Below are 21447 nucleotides of genomic sequence, written 5' to 3'. Positions count from 1 at the left end.
TTTATACATCAACCATTCCTTATTCGTTTGTCCTTTTTTGCTCGGGTGTTTTATTTAAGAATTTATTTTTATGAAATTATATTTTTATGATTTTCTCAATGTATTATGAATGGATCAAATGACGCGCGGGACAAAAGGTGGACCAACGTTATCCTGGGAAATGTCATCTGTAGACTAGCTTTGTGTTATTTTAAAGATGTGTTTTTAGATAATGTTACTTTATAACCGCTATGAATGTCCAGGGTTATATGGAGAAAAAAAATTTGACAAATGATAAAATGTGCTACTTCTTAGCCAGTTGTCAGGATCGGAGGGGCAGTTTGACCAATTAACATTGCGACATGCCTGTCTTAGATATATCTGCTATGGAGATTGAGGCATTGCTTTGTGCTTGAGAGGTTTAACAAACGAAGACACACTACAGGTCCCCAGAGAGGACAAGCAGAAAGACCTCTGTTTTGTGCCTTGACATTACTCTTCAATAAAGGTCATTCTGATTTATAAATCATATTAAATGTACTGATCATTTTATCCGACTCTGTGGGAACCTTACTGCTACCTCACGTTTTAAACTGAGGACATGCTTAGTCAGGCTTGGTGATCTGTGGTATCCTGTCATGATGCCTAAGGGTCGTTCCACAAGGTCAGGTCCTGCTTTTCCACATCTGAATGGCTCAGCCCACACTAATAAAGTGGCACTTACTAGTGGAAAAGTCCTATAAAGGTGTTTTGTTTCCTTTCCACGGGCAGGAGAACCAGTGCTTACGTTTTAATGTTTAAGGACCTTCCTGATCACACTGGCAACCCCTGGGATCTAAACCCACTCCCACATCGTACTGCTGACCCACTTAAGGTTTTGAAACGTCCGTCTTTACAGAACACTAGAGGAAAATGTCATGCATCCCCTATGATACAGCAGTTCGGTACTCTCATTGGCTGTCTCCATCTGTTCCGTACTCTCATTGGCTGTCTCCATCTGTGGCGATGTTCCAGTGATATGCTCCATCATACTGGAGAGCAGAGTAACCCAAGTAGACGAGTGTGTGACAGGGTAGCACCTTAATGTAACACAGTGGCATCCAATTCATGCCTGCTGTCAGAATTCGTTTAGACCAGACACATTATAATGGGTGTTATTATATTCATTTTCTGTGAATTCATCACATGCTTTATCTCAGAGTGAATGTCTGTTCACGTGCTCAGCTGTACTTTTTTCTTCTTCTAAAAAAATGAGAGATCATTCAGAGAAATGAATTCTTCTGAGGATTGCTCGTTTGGCTTTACGGGGAACACTTATGAAAAGATGCTTTGTAGGGTGTTGCAGGGTTGCATTACGTGGTCATAGGATGCAGTGCTGCTGACTTATTGGAAATTGTAACTTGTTGCACATTATTGCACAATATTTAATCGGGGAAGATGGTTTCACAATAGAAGTACCAGCCCTCAGTCAACCAAGATTCTAGAAAAATCTATCTTATCAAAATCCAGCACATTTTTCAGGCAACTTGAGTGACAGGAAGACAATTCAGATAGGTGAGACTGGATGAACTCAATTTATTATGTGACTGACGAGACACACAGCGCTCTTCCTCTGCAGGGGGTTGCATGAGCTCTGTCTATTAATAGAGTTGGCTAATATGTTACTTCCTCCTGTGAGACACTGTCCTTCAACTGGAGGATGCCACATTAGACTCTACAGGTGCGCTTTATTGGCGAGTCATTTGAGGAGTACGAGAAGTGACAGTGCGCTAGGATTTAATGAGCTCACCCAGCCACTGCCCAGAATGGTGTTTGAGATTTTAATGAGGCGCTTCTGCACTGGCGTGGTCGTTTGGGGAGAACGGATCCATGGTCGAGATGGTCCAATGGAACAGTCTAGATCCAGGGCTGATTGTCACAATGGCCAGGCTTGTTACGGTTGAATGCCAACTGTAGATACGAAGTACGGTCGTTTTTTTTACATTCATACAGATATTTCATAGGTAATGTTTGAATGTACTTTTTCCTTCAGCTTCAACCTTGTATGCAACTGAAGAAAATGCAGGCTTGACTCTGAATTGAACTGAGCTCAAAGGCTTTATTTACGTCGAGATGGCTCATGTTGAAGTCATATGCTTGGGAAACCGTCATGTTATCCTAATGAGAGAAGAAACACAAGAAAGGAATTCATGTAAAATATTACCAAAGGCCTCTATTATCCAGGATTCGACCTTGACAATGTGACAAGGAAAACTCATCATGTAATATCACTCATCATTATCTATACACAAACACTAGTTTTGCTTCACATTTTTCAAGACCAGCCTTACCTTTTGTGGGATTGCAGCCTAGATTGCTGGCACTCCCGATGCGGTCCAACCTTCCCCCGAAGCAACCGGACCTGCTCATACTCCTAGTGGCCAGGAGCAGGTCTTGCAGCCGACTCCTCTGGCTCTGGGTTCGACTCTGGCCCATCTCTGGTTCCTGTGGGGCTAACGGAGGGGATATTTGCCCCTCAGAACTGCGCTCAGGGTCTGGGTCGGCCCCCTCATCTGCTGCAGAATCCTCTGCTTGGGCCACGGCAACCAGGGTCTGCTCAAAGCGCTCCAGTAGATTCTGGTGATCGTAAAAAGGTTCGTTAATTTCTCCACAGCGACCGAAGAAATGTTTCGGACGCATCTCGCTTGGCTGATTTTCTCTTCTCCGTTGTGAGGAGCTCTTTGCCTCTTTTCTCCTCATACAGGAGTTTAACACAAGAGGAATTCTCATCTCAAAACAACAAAGAAAGACACTGCAAGACACTTTCCCTCCACCATAACTTTCACAGTTCTTTAAAAACCATGTGAATGAAACATTGGTCAGGTATTAAACAACTGCTGTAGAGTGTAGACTTGACTTTATCAATCCCAACGGGGCGATCAGAGTGAAATGACCTACCTCAAGCTGGGCCAGGTCACTAGTGGAATAGGATCTCCCCAAAACATGGGACGTCACGAGTGCCTGGAGACAAAGTAGGACAAGAAGACCCCATAGCAACGCTGTCCTCATCCTCCCTGATCTCTGTTTGGACTGGGAACTGTAGTGCTACAGGGCTGGAGGTTAGCCCACTGCTCTCTTATATGGTCTCACCACATGACATTTTTATGACACACACACACACACACACACACACACAGGAGACAGTCTAGTGTCAATGGTTCATCATTTTGCGGATGGTCTCAAGTGCATTCCGACACCCCAACCTGATAAGGTTGTTGGTCAAATGTCCTATCAAGTGCTGGCGGGGTGGCGGGTGATGCATGTTTGTGTGTGTGTGTGTGTGTGTGTGTGAGGCCACACATGATTCATCCCACACACACACACACACACACACACACACAGTGACATGACCTCAGGAGCTCAATCTCAGCAGCCTCAGCTCAGACATGGCGTGCGTTGTCAGGAATGCAGCATCTGATACACAAATACCAAGCATTGTTTTCACTCTCAAGTCTTTATTATAATGGGTTAAAGTTTGTCTGCTGCTCTGTTTATAAACGGCTTCACTTTCTTTGAATCTTCTAGGTTGTTAGAAAACTTGCCAGAGGCAACCTTTCAAAAAATAATCGTTATTCCTATTTCAGAAATATATATGAATTGCATTACATTATGGTCATTTAGCAGACACTTTTATCCAAAGCCACTTATAATAATTTAATTTAAAGTGGCAAGTCAGTATACTACTGGGCCTTCTCACCAGAACTCACAAGTGCATCTCCTTTCTAAACAAGTCACTAAGAGTCCCACTGAATGACACTAAATGGGCTTTTAGGATTCCCAAGTTTGCAGTGTGACGTTGATGTCTGCTAGCTAGTGTAGGGTGATTGTGTATCCTATGGGTATTAATGTAGCAAATGTTCATGGGTTTTGTGGCCAATACAGGCAGGCTGATTACAACTGACATCCATAGTGGGTCATAGCCATGTGTTTGTTGTATAATCGTCAACATTTAGGAATAACTCTGAAAGCAAATCTTTTATGACACCTTATCACGACAAAGGAACCCAGCGCGAGCTCACAGAGGTTATCAGTCATGAACCTCCACTTTTGAAGTAGCCTATTTGTATCCAGAACCGATTCTAGACAGACAAGAGGACGAAGCTAGATTTGCACCATTCCTGTCGTATGATCCGCGAAAACAGAACACACACACAAGTATGTGAAATTGAGCCTAAGATGCTAAACAGTGTCTGATCCGCTCTCTAACCGGATGGCGGATCATGGCATTCGCTCTCCAAGGTGCTGAAACTCTAAAACGGGACATGGGACAAACCTTTCCCCGAGATGGTGTAATTGACTATTCTTGTCACTGTCGCGTTGATCTTATCCAACCCTACAAGACCACGAGATGCACAACCTTGCATGTTGTAGTAGACCACTTCACGACTGTTATGGCTGGAATCACCATTCCGTAAGGCTCATACTGTAGTCTATCACAATTGGATAGCCTTATATGCCTTGTCAGTACTATTTTCAATGGAAACGTATGGTTTTATACACATATGCACTCAACAACCATATGCGCAAATGTAAACATTTATTGAAGATTTAAATGGTACAGAAAATAATAGGGAGCCGTTTTAATGGTAGCCTACAGAAAATGACACAGAACAATCTTACATCGGTTAAAATAAATATTAGCGATTAACAAATTCAATAAATAGAATTGAATAAATAGCCTAAGAATAACAATAGCTTTGGTATGTTATAGATGTGCGGGTCCAGGTATTGCGAGTAAGACCTCATCTCTTCTTTGGATCTGGAAGCAGAAAGAACAATAGAACAATCAGACAAACATCCATTTCTCATAATCAGACAACGTTTAACCACAATCGTTCTGGTAAAAATAATAAAAGAAACATCCCAATCTCGCTTCAAACTTACTGTATCGTCCGACTGTATTGCATCCAAGAGAGCTCATTGACCCGATTCGGTCCAGTCTTCGTCCAAAGCAACCAGAGGATCTCTTTGATGCAGAGTCGTTTCGGACCGTCTTTAGGTCCCGAGCGGAGAGCAGAGCTCTGATTGAGTCTTCGTCCAGTCTCGTCTGTGGTTGTCCTCTCTCGTCCTGTCCAATCAACGCGGTGTCCTCGACACTCAGGTTGTCCATCTTTTCTGTTTGGACCTGCTCCTCGCTCTGCTCAGGAATGGACTCGAGTCTGTAAAGAAGAACCTGCAATGCCAAACACAAGATGGGTTCAGGACGACTGTGATACAGACTAATTAGAATTAGTATAAAGAATAATATTATATAAGCATCCCACGTGAACAAGATCAAGGCTCACCTTTAAGACGTCAATATCTTCGTTGGTCAGCCCGCCGTAGACCGGATGTGCGCTGAAAAGCTGCAGATTTAAGAAGAACAGGAGGCCGAGAAGAGGAATGTTGGAGAGCTGCATATTTTCTGTTTTTCTCAGCGATATAGAAAGGAGAATCTTCTTTTTCTCTCGTGGTTGTCGTTGTCTCGATACCCACCCCACAGTAAGCATGGTCCTTTATACTTTGTCTGACACGCACAGTCAGAATTGCCAAGAATTTGAGTTGCATTCTGACACCTGTGATAACAGTATCTGTCGGAAATGACTCCTTTTAAAGCTTTGTATCTTAGATATGGGGCATACCTATGACATAGTAACTTCCATACTTTGTTTTAGAAACACACGCCCCTTAATTGACTGGCTGTTCGATGAAGTTGCAGACTTGCCTACGGGAAGCCATCTCGACTTCTAGTAAACACACTTCTTTGTGTCGGCCATGGCGTTGGCATCGTGACAGGCCTCACACCTTTCTTTGAGTGTTTCTAAATGTGACACAGTACGTGATGAGGTATTGCCTCAACCACATTGCCCCACAATGACGTGATGGCTAATTCTCCATAGGGCTGCAAGCCATGCGTAAACGGCCATTTTATGAACCATTATTCAAACGACTCTGTTTCTCTTCATTGATGAATGGCATGGCCATTTAGATGGACATCCACCAAATTTAAGTACATATAGCCTACTTCCGTATCTTCAGATATGGTTGATTTCACAATGCAGTGATGTATGCTTTCAATTGTTTGAGCTAGCTTAATGTATTTTATTTTCTACCTTTGTGGGATTTGGTAAAAGATGTAGTAACAGTCATAGTTGTCATGGGCTAACTTAAGTCAAAGTCAAACTTTATTTAGAAAGCGTGTTTGACCACATTGAAGTACTATACAGTGGGATAAAGGCACTAAAACAATAAAATACAATATAATAAATAGCAAATCATAAGACAAAAACAGAAAATACATAAATAAATGATTGGAGTGCTATGCTCATCATGTAATGAAGGCCACTGAGAAAAGGTGAGTTTTCAGGAAAGACTTAAAGGCATCCAAAGTCTGGGCAGTTATAAGCAGCGGTAGGCTATTCCACAGCTTTGGGGCCAGCTACTACAAAAGCTCGGTCACCTCTGGTTCTGAGCCTGGTTTAGGGACTTTAGGGACATCCAGGAGCAGCTGATTGCTTGACCGGAGTGCTCTAGTCGGGCTATGGACATGAAGGAGTTCAGCTAGGTACAGAGGAGCCAGGCCATTCAAAGAAACCTTTTTTTTTTAAAGTAACAAAATCAAAAAAATCAATCCTGAAGTGGACAGGAAGTCAGTGCAGGGAGGACAGCACGGGTGTGATGTGGTCATGCTCCCTTTTCCAGTCAGAAGGCGACCAGCAGCATCCTGTACTAGACGTCAGAGTGAGGACTGGTCTATACCTACATACAAAGAGTTGCAATAGTCAAGCCTAGAGCTTATAAAAGTATGTACAGTCCTTTTCAAGTCTTTAGGAGGGTGATAGGCCTTGACCTTGGCTATGAGCCTTAACTAAAAAAAATGCATCTTTAATCACAGAGCTTTATTTGTTTCTCAAATTTGAAAGCACGGTCAAAAGTAAATCCAATGCTTTTTACAGCAGAAACATTTTTGGAGGTTAGGGGACCCAGAGCACCAACAGAGTCATCCAAGAGAGCAGGATGTCCAAACATAATGACCTCTGTCTTGTTGTCATTTAAGTTGAGGAAGTTCAGGTCCTTCCAGGTTTTTATGTCCTTGAGACAGTCTATTAGAGGCTGCAGAGACTCCTTGCATTTCGATTTTAAAGGTATATATCTGTACATTATCAGCATAACAATGGAAGGAAACATTGTGCTTGAGCCATTAAAAACAGTACAACATTGTGAGGGAGTGTTTTGAGGGAGTTAATTGCACAAAGGCGGCGTGCGGGACAGCGAGTGGTCAGTAAAAGGCAGTGACAGAGAATAAAACAGGCAGGTGATCAGATATACAGGGAATTACACTGATTTCAGTGACACAAACAGATAAACCAGGACAGCGCGAGATCTAGAGTGTTCCCCTTTCCATGTGTTGGACCAGACACCAACTGGGTGATATTAAAATATATTTTTGTGTTTTTTTAGTTTTGTGATGGGCTTGTTGGGCTTGTACATGAACAACTGTGGTCCTAGTGGTATAGCATTATAATAAACTGATTAGACTATTCTATAATTACTATAGGATACTATAATTCGTAGTGCAATTCATAAGCTTCGATCATGTATTAGTAAGCCTAACATATAACATTAACGACAGACTTTTTATCATGATCATTTTGGACATTAAATTATCAGTGTATAACAGGCTTTCTTCATTGGTGTGGGATGAATTACTCTAAATACACAATGTTACATTGTAATTCAATGTACCTTTAATACAGAATATCCACATTAGAGTTATCTCAAGACAAATCGTTTAATAATATAGTTTATTAAAAGTAGCACAATATTAAACATAACACATTATTTTGTTACACGCAGAAAGTGAATAGTATTGTACGTAAAGTGAATAGTGTATTGTACAAACATCCAAAACAGAGACATATGATCCAAAACTTGGTGATTTTGTCGCCTACATACGTAAGCTTACAGGCTATCTTACATGGGATATACACTCAAAAAGGAATCTTACACAAGCTATACACTCAAAAGAGAATCTTACACTCAAAAGCGAATAGCTTCTAGCAATAGAAGAACACTGAGAGGTTCCATAGAGCCCTTTTCAAGACAGAGCAACTTTAGGGTTCTGAGAAGTACCTTATGGAGCTGAAAATGGCCCTATTTGGAACCCTATGGTTCTATATGAAACCTTTTCCAAATGGTTCTTCTATTGATACAATTGGTTACTGTATACAGTAGCACTGTTTTCTTTTTAGAGTGACACAAACTATCCCTCATTTCATTCGAAGAACATATAACCAATAGTTTTCTCTATTTAATCAATGACAGAATGAGTGCATTATTTTATAAACAATAACATATCCGCCAACTTATTGAAAAAAACCTTCTTCATTTTGTCGAACAAGGTTAGGAGTTCTGCAGGTCAGGACGGGTCATGAGGAGTTTGGTGTCCACGGCGTGTTCACTTCTCAAATATCCTCTTCTTGGTACCTGTATGAATAAAATGAAAATCGATATTAATTATATTGTAGGCTATGTTGTGTGATGTCAAACATTGCCAGGCTCGATTAGAAGATGTTGCTATATAATTGAAACAATGTGTCCAATGAATTTGGCATTGAATGTGTAACATTATATCATTGTATTTGGCTTTGTATTAGTGATGTAAATGTGTTGTGATGTAAATTGTACTTTTATTCATATATACTTGTGCTTTTATGCTCATTATTTCCATCTAAAGACAGATACACCATTGCGTAAAAGTATCGTTACGCATGCGTCTTTTCCATATAAGGACATTTGTTTCACAACCGCACCATCATGCAACTTTTTGTTGAGGAGGTTAGATGTTGTTTGTTATTGCTTTAGAATGACAGCCATGGGTCAGCCTACCAGTCTTCACGCTATTGCATCCAAGTCCGCTCCACGAGCCGATTCTCTCAATCCTGTTTCCAAAACAGCTGCTGAAGGATTTAGCTGTCCGCGTCAAGCCCAAAAGATCCCTCAGGCGTGATACCACGGGGCTCTCTGGGGAAACTCGGATGGGTGCGTTTATTCTGTCATCTTGGCCCCGAATCCCCGCTATTAAATTATCTGTGTCATCTTCGCTCTCGCCAACGTCCTCAATCTCAGCTGGATAAACGTTATTTTCCTCAGTAACGGTCAGCGTGTCCTCGAGTCGCTGGATCAGGTCCTGCAGGTGAAGGAATAGGGAGAATTCATAAAAAAATTGTCTAACGCAACATTTGAAGTGTGCTTTGCTGCAATTTTGTTAAAGCCTAGTCGAATGCTTACAGATAATAGCATAACGTGTTATCAAAATGTTTGATCTAGAAATGTCTGATTTAGCCTTGAACTTGATGGTAGAGCTACAGTACAATATCTTACCTTTAGATTTTCCAGCTCCTGAACATTACGATTGGCATAAGGATGTCCCCAAATGACACCGTGTGTGGTTATTAAGATGATATATCCAACACAGTAAGTATGTAACTTCGCCATTCCAATAACAATCCACTTTATGTTGTTTGTGTGATATCCCCTCCGGTGTTAGAATGAGGGGTGAGTGGACCATGGTTTTATATAGAGCCCGTGTCTTGGGTTACACTTATCAAGAACATGTTATGACAGAATTCGGCTTGACATTCTGTCGCCTTCATAGCGATAAGAGAGACCGGTTGTGTGCGCCCGGACCTACTGCCTTTTAAGATGATTTATTTAAAGCACAGCTCAGGCTAGACACCAGATCCATTCAAGATTCAGGTTGTGGTTGTGGGTGAGGTGAAGAGAAATCTGCAACCATGGCAATAGTTTGGTTGATTTGGCAACCTCATAATTTGGAGATGCTATGCGTAAAGCTATGCCCAACGGCCACCTACTCCAATATGAATTGTCATAGGCTATTGGTGTCAGTAGGCTACAAATCAATGTCACTATGAAAAGCAGAACGAAAAGACATATTTTTACTTTGTTGAATGACGTTAGGCTACTAACAAATTGTTATTGTTAGTAACAATAGGCTAAAGACAAAAGATGAAAAGTGTTATTATGCAAAATATTTATTTCGTCTCAGTACAATCTATCGCATATCTTTACTTCGTCTTACAATAAAATAAATAGATAAATACATACAATATAACAATAACAAAATGGTATTCCATTTGAAAATGAGGATTATATGTAGGCTACAATCCTAAATAAGAACGAATATAATAGCCTATAGACTATTGCAAATGCAAACCACAAACTTAAATAACATCATAACTGTATAGCGCCATTGTAAACTCTCAGTCAAAAACTTTCTGAGTTGCAGAGGTACATCCTTTATTCAGATTTCAAGTAAGGGTAGGCTACCCTAGATTCTTGTGCTCCGATCCGCATCCATCCCAACCTGTTGAAACAGCATAAACACATGGAACGTAAGTGACGCATGAGTTTTCACATCAGCCTATATTTAGGTGTGAATGACAGTCAAGTGGATTATACAAGTAGCCTAGTCTATCTAAAATTAGACGCAGGCTAAAACGGCACAACCATTGGTCTACAAGAGGTAGCCTACATACTTTCATCCGAGGCTACAAGAAAGCATTGTCATACCCATTGTTATTTAGCATCCAAGCCCGCTGAATGAACCAATTCGCTCAAGTCTGACGCCGAAGCAGCTTCTCAGTCCGCCCTTCTTGAAACGACCCCAGGAGCGCTTGGAGGTTGCCATGAGGTCAAGGAGGAGACGCGCCAGGGCGTTCTCCTTTCTCTCCTTCCCCGCCAGCGCGGAATTCCTCTCCAGGTCGGAGTCCCGAAGACTCACCTCTGCGGCACCGAATCCCTTCTCTGCATTCAAGTCTTTGCCCTCTAACTCCTCCGACGCGTAATAGGGCACATCGTTTTCTTCTTCCAAGAGCTGTCTCAGGCTCTGATGGGGAAAATATGCAATTAGCCGTTTATAACCCTGTACGTTTAAAGGCTGATGCATAGCATATAGGCTCGCTTAGCCTACAAATGACTTTGATGTATGCATGCGCATTAGCTTACCTGGAGGTTGGACACGGGTTTGGCTCCCACCAAGTTAAGAAGTAAAAGTGTGGATAAAAAGCAAAAGGGAATATTTAAAATCATTTTCATGTGTAGTCTGTCTCCTCTGGTTCTCTCTGTTCACCAAATCTGGTGATTCTGTCTTTCCCGCTTGTCCTCCTTTGACAACTGAGCACAACCAGGTGCGCTTTTATAGCTGGATGATTTCGTCACGGAGGCCGAAGAAAATATGAACCGTGACTAATCTTAACAGGAGAAGACAATTCAGTGGGAGTGAAGTTAATTTCTACGAAAGCTCCACCCCAATTGACATTGTGCTTAAAACTGTGACGCGACGCTTCTACCCAATTATATCTAATTATATCATGATGACATGAGTGGATAAACGAGCTAGTTCGTGGCAGACGCTTTAGGTAGCGGAGGTTGCTGCCTCAATTGGTACAATTGGGACGTATGCCCACCTCCCTTGTTCTCTGTAAAGCGCATTGTGTTGCCTCTGGGTATGAAATGCGCTATACAAATACAGCTTTGATTGATTGATTGATTGAATTGGTGATCCAAACGATGCTGAGTTGGGATCCTGTTGTTCACATCACACTCAAGGACAAGCCCACCTCCAGCCTGTTTGAAGCAGATAGGTGGGTTCTCTTTGGTTTGAGGAAATATTTACCTCGCCGTGCGTCATTTGTGTGAGGTAACATAATACCTGCCCTTTATAAGTCATTTATAAACCATTTAAAGACCTGGAGTTGATTTGTAAATAGTTCAAATGATTAGTCTCTATGCAGAACCATTGTATAAGGTTGATGGAGAAACCAAGCTCAAATCTCCCTATAGGTGCAATGATACAATTTGCCCCTCTGCTAGTCAGATTCAATTGCATCAGCCTCATCGATTGGTTCAGTGTAAATATTTACAAAACAAAAAAACAATTATTTCTAACCGACTTCAAACCATTAGTTGATTAAGTATCTACAGCTTTACTATTGGTTAAATTGCTTAAAAATTGAGTTAGACCTGTATTACGAAGCGTTGCCAGAAAGAAAAACTGGAGAGGAACATTGACTATCTAGGTCTTGACATTTTACATGTGTCAGCCTCACCTGTCCAAACCCTTGTGGGAAGGTTTGTACCATGGCTGAAAAGACATAGTGATACAGTGGTACGGTTTCCTTTCTATGCCTCGTGTCTGAAATGATATCAAGTGCCAAGTTACTCTGTAGGTCTGCTGATGTTTTGTTTGGTTACACTTTATCTCAGTCATCTCGACCTCCTTCCCCTTTCCCGCAACTTACAATGTTCTAAACAAGGTGTAGCCTAGGCTAAAGTCCAGACACAAACGTCAAGAGATGGAGTGACTTGAATACTACCTTGAAACTTGAAATAACTTACTGATGGCATGGGAGCACTGTCACGAATACACTGTAGCCTATATGTTTTGTCAGGCTTCTTTCTTTATTCATGTGGTGGGGACATTTTCAAGGTTAACCCATCTGCTTCTCCGTCAGATGCATAGTTATTGTGGATTTTCTTGTCAGTTGTCCCTGTGTCCATGGATACAGAAATGGATTCTGCTTCCAACTGCTACAGTGTGCCTTTAGGCTGGCAATGCATTGTGGGTAAGTACAGAGCACATGGGGCTAGTTATTGAGACATAAAGCATGAGATCAAGCATACATCTGCCCGAGGCCATTCCTCTACTCATCCACAATTCTGCTCTTTACTGCAACAGCAAATCATCTAATATAGAGTTAAGAGTTCACAGCAGCCCACTGCCAGAGGTGTGAAATGTGAAAATGTGAAAGCTGGTAGCAAATGTCATATCTATGCGCAGACCCGCATATACTGAATGTATCATTTATTTATCTTGATCGCTTGGCTAACTCTATTACATTTAGATTCATAATACCATCGCACCAGTCATAGATTAATCTGTGGGATTCCCCAGCTCATATTTCAACACGTCTGTGGACCCGGTTCCAGTTCACTGAATATCATTGTCTTGATGATGGAGCATTGATGTTCTAATTAAGATTTTTAATGAGGGGGAGCAAGTGTTGGGTGCATCAAACATTCTTCATCTGTGTGACAGTTACGTTGTTTTAAATGTCACACATTGCATAGCTTGACTGGCCCACTATGAGATTCACGTGGTTCAACAAACCTGGATTCAAGTGTGGAATTGATGATACAAATCAATACATTACTGTAAATTATGTTTGCAGTTCTGTTCATCTTGTTAGGCTGTATCACAGAAATTTTAGGACCCACATGCAGGATGACAGAAGCAGGCAGTTTCAGGGACTTTAATGATCCACACGAGGACCAGCAATACAGGGAACACTAACTAACAGAAAACACCAAATATATATTCTGTTAGTTATATATATATATATACAACGGATGTATCCATTGAGACACATCAGGGGAACGAGATGCAGGTGAGTCAGACAGAATGAGACAGGTGTGATGATTAAACGAGACAGTGAAGGGTTTCCTGAACAGGAAGACAGGCTGAGGTTAGGGAACTGGGACTAGGGTGTGGGACTAGGACTGGATCTGGGGGACTGGGACAGGGACTAGGACTGGATCTGGGGGACTGGGACAGGGACTAGGACTGGATCTGGGGGACTGGGACAGGGACTAGGACTGGATCTGGGGGACTGGGACAGGGTCTAGGGCTGGATCTGGGGGACTGGGACAGGGACTAGGGCTGGATCTGGGGGACTGGGACAGGGTCTAGGGCTGGATCTGGGGGACTGGGACAGGGACTAAGACTGGATCTGGGGGACTGGGACAGGGACTAGGGCTGGATCTGGGGGACTGGGACAGGGACTAGGGCTGGATCTGGGGGACTGGGACTGGGACTAGGACTGGATCTGGGGGACTGGGACAGGGGCTAAGACTGGATCTGGGGGACTGGGACTGGGACTAGGACTGGATCTGGGGGACTGGGACAGGGACTAGGGCTGTAATAAGAGGGGGACCTAATAGTCCATGGGCCAAATCAGATTCCTGTACCACTCAAGGTGGTAGAACTTATAATTTTTGAAAAGATCCATGTCTGTAGATGATATTTTGGTATGATAACCATTCCTGAGTGGTAGCTGTGTCAGAGTAACCATCTCATGAAGTTACCCACCCCCTAAAGTGAATTGCATTGTAGATGCTGGTTTATATTCTGGTTTAGGCTCATTGTAAGGATTTTTCAATGTTTTATAATATTGTGTTTGGTATCATTTTAAAGGGGACATTCTTAGCTTTCATTCATCAAGCCCAGTTGTGAATCTTTCCAACAAATATAGAGGTCACTTGAGCTCTTCAAACCGTCATTGACAAAAAAAAACAAAATTTTAAACTAATCTAAACTATACTTTCTTTTAGCCCTGTGGTATCTAGGAACAGCAGGGACACAAAACACAAAAACTGGAATACTCACAGGACTCTAAGGATTCAGGAAATGTATTATATACCCATATTCATTCATTGTGAGAGGTGATTGTGAGCCTTACATTAGAAGGGCTGGACTAACTAAACCAAAGCCAGTTGGGTATTTATACACGTGTTTAAATACACAATGAAAATACAGGATAATAAGCAATACAATAGTGAGGTGAGGAACTACTTGAATATTATAAACATCATAAACATAACATAAATAACACTGACCTTTTGTCATTGGCATTCGCATATACTTAGTCAATGATATTTAATCCCATATTCAGTATATTATTAGTGATGGGAATGTGATGGTTGCATTATTGTGATCAAGCTCTGTGTGTACAGATGGTGTTACCAAGGGTAACCAAGTCCAGAATCACCACACTGTCACTCATCAAACTGTTCGTCTTTCTCGTCATCTGATTCCCCATGTTCAAAGTCATGTTCTAGATCATTCTGCAATGTTTGCTTACTGCAGGTATGCAACCTGCACATGTCTGTGCACGTCAGTCCATTTGACCGGCACGCGCTTGGCGTTTGGCATGAACGCACACACTTGCATGTTAGCGGCAGATCTCTGGCAGCGTGTGAAGACTTGGGCGACCAAAGGCACCTCTCTACTCTTTCCTCTTCTCTGGACAATCTCCGTCCCCTCACCTCCCTGCCAGCACGCCCAACTCCACCCCTTGGCGGTCGGACTCAGTGCGTCCTGATAGACGAAGCCTGAGAATGGCTGAGCATAGATGGTGAACAGGCAAACTCCCAGAGGACCGTAACTTCCTTTCACTTCTTTCCACTTTCTCCTCCTCCCTGTCCTCTGCTAAAGATGCTTTCTTCCACTCTAAATGTCTAACCTCTGCTTCCAATACGGAAAAAACTCTTTGAAATCTTCTCTTCAGTACTCCAGCCCCTCCCCCTACTCCTACTTCCTCCCTCCTCTCTGATGATTTTGCCAACTTCACAAGAAAGTTACGATCAGATCCTCTTTCCCTCATCCTCCGGTGAACGCTGAACGCATCAAGCACACCTCTCCACCCTCCCCTTCTCCTCCCTCTCGGCTCTCCCTCCCCTCTCCATGTCCCACCTTACCCCACCGCCCTCCCCTCTCCCCTAACGAGGTCGTTAGACTTGTCACATCTAGCTGCCTCACCACATGCTCCCTAGACCCTTTCCCCTTCTATCTCCTTCAGACTATTGAGCCCTAACTCCTTCCCTTCCTAACCCACCTCATCAACACAACTATTGCATCAGGGTGCCTCACCTCTGCTTTCAACACACCACCTCCAGCTCAAACAGAACAAGACTGAGCTGTTGTAACTCCCGGGGAAGGGCTGCTCGTACCGTGACGGAGAAATCCTTTTCCAAAGCCTTCGATATCCGCCCTGGAGTGTATGGTCCTCAAACCAAATAAAGTCCCCACCTACCTGTCAATTACAGACCCGTTAGCCTGCTGAGCAACCTGGGTAAGATACTGGAAAGAGTGCTGGCGGACAGACTTCAAACCCACTTTGATTTCATAGGAGCTCTGGGTGTGCATCACGCCGGATTTAGAGAGAACAGGTGCACGACAGATAATATACTCCGGCTAGCTGAGGATGTTCAATGAAATTTTAACAAGAAAGAAGTCGCAATCGCTGTATTCTTTGATTTAGAACAGGCATTTGATAAGATGTGGCATATGGGTCTTATATATAGGCTGCTAGACAGTGACCTTCGCCTTCCAAAACAAATGGTGGTGCTTTTAAACAGTTATGGTAAATGGACTGCACTTATATAGCGCTTTTCCACCTTAGCGGCACTCAAAGCGCTTTACAATGGCTTCTCATTCACCCATTCCCACACACATTCACACACCAATGGCGGTAGCTGCCATGCAAGGTGCTAACCTGCTCATTGGGAGCAATTTGGGGTTAGGTGTCTTGCTCAAGGACACTTCAACATGTGGACATTTCTCAAGAACAGTGAATGAAAAACTGTTTGGTTTTTCACACTGGTAGAGTGAAATATTAGACCCAAATCTTATTTTGGGGCAACAATCCCTTCAAATGGCCTTTGGAAAACATTTTTTTAGTTGCAAAGCAAAAAGTTCAGTTCTTTATTTCCAGATTCCCCGAGGTGCACGTCAATTTGGCATGATAGCTCCTTGTGCTAAGAGGCTGGTGAAATGTCCATTAGTCCCCCTCCATCTCCCCACTGTGTGGTCCGTGTCTGAGGGTAGCAGGGTAATCGCTCATCATTTGCCCTTGGTGGACTCTGGGGGGGTGCCTGCTCAAGAGCCATCGCGGTAATGTCGCCTTTTGGGGGTGACATGGAGTGGGTTCATAGAAAATTGGAACGGGTCTTTACACACACACACACACACACACACACACACACACACACACACACACGGCTGGATGTAAGCCTGAAAAAGTAGCGTCACCTGTTCCTTCAGATACTACCAACTGCTGTTCCTTCCTGAGCAATTTCCTGCAGACAAATTCCTGGGAAATGTAGTATTATGTTCGACAATAAATTTAAAGCTACAGTATATGCAGTATTATATATAAGTATAATAACTATGTGATCATTTTACATCATTATGGATATGATAGCAATAAAACACTCCAACTTTCCACTAACAGGTTATAAACATCATTAATATAGCTTTACAATTAATGACAAAAATGTGTTGGTCTGATTGGTTAGAATGAAGAATGACAATCAGGGGAGCCGTAAGGAGGGGGGGAGTTTGGACGATTCCAAGGGCCCTGCACTGCCTGGGGCCCCCATAAACTTATTATTATTATTATTATTATTATAAGGTCTAAGTTTGGGGGGCCCAATATTGTAGTCTTTCATAGGGCCCAAAATCTCTAGCGGCGCCCCTGACGGCAATCAAGGATGTTTTCAACTACCCACCCAGCTCTGTCATCACAGTCCTGACACCTCGCCGTCACACGGGATTATCTTATCACAGATACTGTTGAAGCGGGGAATTCAATGTTCGTGATCCACTTTCTCTCCAAGTGAAACCCATGATGCTCAAGTGTGCATCATGCTCTGTGGACACCTCATTTCCACTTTTAGTCAGTCATTGACCATGATGCTAAAAATACCGATCCCAACCTGCTGTTTTGGGAACAATTAGGCAAATCAGGGGTGACTTTTTAACTAGACGATTTCAATAGGATACTAGAAACGGTTATTTTTGGATATGAACCACTTTCACAGGTATTCTTGTAATGATTAATATACTGAGAAAAACATTATCTTGGATGTTGAGGTGTTGTTTCAGAGAGCGAAAAAGTGTGTGTGTGTGTGTGTGTGTGTGTGTGTGTGTGTGTGTGTGTGTGTTTGTCTGTGTGTGTGTGTGTGTGTGTGTGTGTGTGTGTGTGTGTGTGTGTGTGTGTGTGTGTGTGTGAAAGAGAGAGAGAGAGAGAGAGAGAGAGAAATCTCCATGAGGTTTACCTAAACCCTAAAAGTTAGTGAGAGGTGTAGGATGACCTCATAACAGAATGGCATTTGCAGGCATATGATTGGAGAAGAGACAAATAAACATCAGGGATATCACTTAAAGGCACAGTCTGCAATAATTTGGTTAGTAGGCTATGCGACCTTACCATATCAGTGTTGCACGAATATCGGATTATCAAAAATATTGAATAATAATTGCTCCTCCATGTATGCAGTTCATAAAACTGTATGTTCATAATTAACAGGGGATATGGTTAGGTGTAGGCTGGTGGGTTATGCGTAACTGGATTACACCTGCTTTTAAATTTAAGAAGAAATAGAGAAATTTAATCGCAAAACAGACGTGCGCTTTACCCCGCAGTTTCATACGGATATTTATCAGTCTCTCCTTGCGCATCTCCTCCCCGTTTTGGGCGCGTTCACACCCACCTCTCCCTCGACCCTCCCATGAATGCACATGCATGAGTAGGAAAGCGCAACTTGCCCTTCTGTGGCCGTGCGCCAGAAAGCGGTTTGACCCATGTGCGCTCTGTTCGTACTGTACATACTGTACCATGCCATGTTGTCAGGCGCACACTGCGACCGAATAATGCCCAAAACGGGCGTTAACATGTTAGAACATCTGCCCCCAGGTCTGGGGAGACAAGCTGAACAGGCTGGTGAGGGCCGGCTCTGTCGTGGGGCAACAACTGGACAGCCTGGAGACCGTGGTGGAGAGGAGGATGAGGGACAAACTGAAGTCCATCCTGGACGACCCCTCTCATCCCCTCCATGACGAGCTGTGGCAGATGGGGAGCATCTTCAGCCACAGGCTCCTCCCACCCAGGTGCAATACGGAGCGGTTCAGACGTTCCTTTGTGCCAGAGGCCATCAGACTGTATAAGAGTGCCTGAGTGTTCCCTGTTCTGTCTGGACTCCCATGTGCTGCTGATGACATCCTGGTTCCGGGAGCCGCGGTTGGCCTGGTCTCCTGGCTGCGGACGGCCCTCCATAGCTGTGTGTTGAGTGGGACCTCTCTGGGACACCTTTCACAGAGATAAGGCTATTTTAACGTCCGAGGCCTCGATGCATATATTTAGAATTAGTTCATGTTATTTTTACTCTGTGTCCTGTAAATAAGCCATGAGCAGTATTTAGATACATGGTTTGTCATGGTGCTCATAATCTATTTTGGTGACTGTAGGCTATAATGTATGCCATTGAGGAAGGCTCTAATTAAGGGTTTTTAAAGTTTTATTAACATAAGCCGATTCAAAAATGACTTAAATACTTACATACCAAATAACTAATTTAGCATAAAATGGCATAAATGTTTTATCTTTCCATTTGGAAATGATGTTGTTATCAGGAAACATATCAGGGACATTCAGTCCAGATAGCAAGCGGATGTGTAATGATTCTGGGCCATATATGGGCCGGAACTAAGCCACAAGGGCCAGATCTGGCCTGTATATGGCCCAGATCCGCTTGCTATCCGCTTGCTATCTGGGAGTCCACCAAGTACGTAACGCCAGCAGAATAGCACACCTATGCAAGAGAAGATTTGTGTACCCATGGGTTGTCTGTCTGGGTAATATCTCTGGCTCACTTTCCTTTATGTAACTAAACTCCAATCCAGAACTTACTCTCATTGTGGTACTCAAATGAGCTGTGTGAATCTTACAAAACATGTATGAAATAATCATTTTCATGCACAACTTGTTCCGGCAGCATCTAAACGTGCCTGCAGGACACCACACACTCCCAGACATACATTCACGCTGCCGCGTGAATCCAAAGAGCTGCTGACAGTGTCATTAAAATCTCTTTACCGCGCGCTTCCTCAGACCCCAGCCCCGCTGTGACAGATGTGTCACCCCGGGCCAGATGCACCCCCCACTGTGACTAATGTACAAGCAACACGTCTTGTAATGATGACAAACGCCGTGTCCACTCACTATAACCCCAAAGTCCTTTTGTCGTAGGTTCAGTTGTCGCAGGAGTTGCCGGTCTGACTTCCTTGTCTTTGTGAAGGGGAATTGTTCACGTGAAGGGGTAACAGTATGAGTGACATAGAAGTCCAGGGTGACTTGAGTAATTAGTCATTAATTCTGGTTCACATAAAAGGACACAGTGAGGTCATTATATCCCGATAATGGCTTCATTTCCTTTTGCACACAGTAGGCAGTTTGCTTTGTTTTCAACCCACCAGCAACATAATGTACTGTACCACTGACTGTGACATTCAATACTCAGGTCACATTAAAAACTCAAATCAGGCCAGGCGTAGGTAAAAACAGGAAGCTAACCAGTTCTTCAACGGCTAATTCCAAATAGTAACTAACTATAAATATCATCAAAGCAGGTCCAGATATTATAGATGTCTCTCAAATCATGGAGCATCAACTAATTACTTGAAAGGCTTTACAGTAAAAAATGCTATTGTCACAAGAGATTTGTCTTCTGCTCTTGTATTATTATTGTAAGTCGCTTTGGATAAAAGTGTCAGCTAAATGACTGTAATGTAACGTAACGTAACGTAACGTAACGTAACGTAACGTAACGTAACGTAACGTAATGTAATGTAATGTAACGTAACATAACGTAATGTAATGTAATGTAATGTAATGTAATGTAATGTAATGTAAAGTAACGTAACGTAACGTAATGTAATGTAATGTAATGTAATGTAACGTAATGTAATGTAACGTAACGTAACGTAACGTAACGTAACGTAACGTAATGTAACGTAATGTCATGTCATGTAATGTAATACTTTTCTGTCTCAACCATGTTCCATGTTACGTCCTCTACATTCTTTGGAGTCGCTCATAGGGTCAGCCATCATGAGCAGCGCGTCTGACGTTATGATTTAGTGTTGATCTAGGGATGATCTAGGTGGTTAAGTGCCTTGCTCAAGGGTACATCGGTAGGCAATTATGAATGAGAACTCACCCAGCCCCCTTTACAAGTGACCCAGCCTGGGAATCAAACCAACCCGGTGGTCTCTAACCACGGGGCTATAATGTTTTTACACTACGACAGTGCACGTGGGATGGGAGCGTGCACTGTAGAGATTCAAATAGTATTTATCTGTGGCTTGCAAGGCAGGGCAAGTTTATTTGAAGCACATTTCAGCAACAAGGCAATTCAAAGTGCTTTGCAAAGTGCTTTGCAAAAAACACATAAAAGGTAATATAAAACAAAATGCAAAAAAAGAACATTTAAAACAAAATGCAGGAAAAATAAAATACAGGAATAAAAGTTACAGTGCAGTGTATGAATGAATAATTAGTTGATTTAATAAAAAGCAGCGGCAAAAAGAAAAGTCTTCAGTTTTGATTTAAAAGAACTGACAGTTGCAGCAGACCTGCAGTTTTCTGGAAGTTTGTTCCAGATATGTGGAGCATAAAAACTGAACGCTGCTTCTCCATGTTTTGTTTTAACTCTGGGGGACAGAAATCAGGCCTGTGCCAGACGACCTGAGAGGTCTGGATGGTTCATAACGTAGCAACATGCTAGTGCACGCTAGTTCATTTAGCTTGT

General features: G+C 42.7%; 3 protein-coding genes across 3 annotated transcripts; all 3 read right to left on the bottom strand.

The window, feature by feature from the left end:
- Window positions 1-2131: 2131 nt before the first annotated feature.
- On the bottom strand, window positions 2132-3027 carry nppa (natriuretic peptide A; the record flags this gene model as incomplete). The annotated part of the gene is made up of 3 exons (XM_084461918.1): window positions 2132-2136; window positions 2310-2595; window positions 2917-3027. 3 exons carry the CDS (start codon window positions 3025-3027, stop codon window positions 2132-2134), a joined length of 402 nt encoding a protein of 133 aa, XP_084318044.1.
- Window positions 3028-4760: 1733 nt separating this feature from the next.
- nppb (natriuretic peptide B) lies at window positions 4761-5417 on the bottom strand (the record flags this gene model as incomplete). The annotated part of the gene is made up of 3 exons (XM_084461917.1): window positions 4761-4777; window positions 4903-5191; window positions 5304-5417. 3 exons carry the CDS (start codon window positions 5415-5417, stop codon window positions 4761-4763), a joined length of 420 nt encoding a protein of 139 aa, XP_084318043.1.
- A 5183-nt stretch (window positions 5418-10600) lies between these two features.
- On the bottom strand, window positions 10601-11109 carry nppal (natriuretic peptide A-like; the record flags this gene model as incomplete). Its single annotated transcript, XM_084435958.1, has 2 exons — window positions 10601-10906; window positions 11026-11109. The coding sequence occupies 2 exons, from the start codon at window positions 11107-11109 to the stop codon at window positions 10601-10603; spliced, it is 390 nt and encodes a 129-aa protein (XP_084292084.1).
- Window positions 11110-21447: the final 10338 nt, after the last annotated feature.

The sequence above is a fragment of the Borostomias antarcticus genome, assembly GCF_949987555.1.
Source record: "Borostomias antarcticus genome assembly, chromosome: 3".
Lineage (NCBI taxonomy): Eukaryota > Metazoa > Chordata > Actinopteri > Stomiiformes > Stomiidae > Borostomias > Borostomias antarcticus.
Note: the sequence above shows the minus strand (reverse complement) of the source record. Positions and strands in the feature narration are given on the sequence as shown.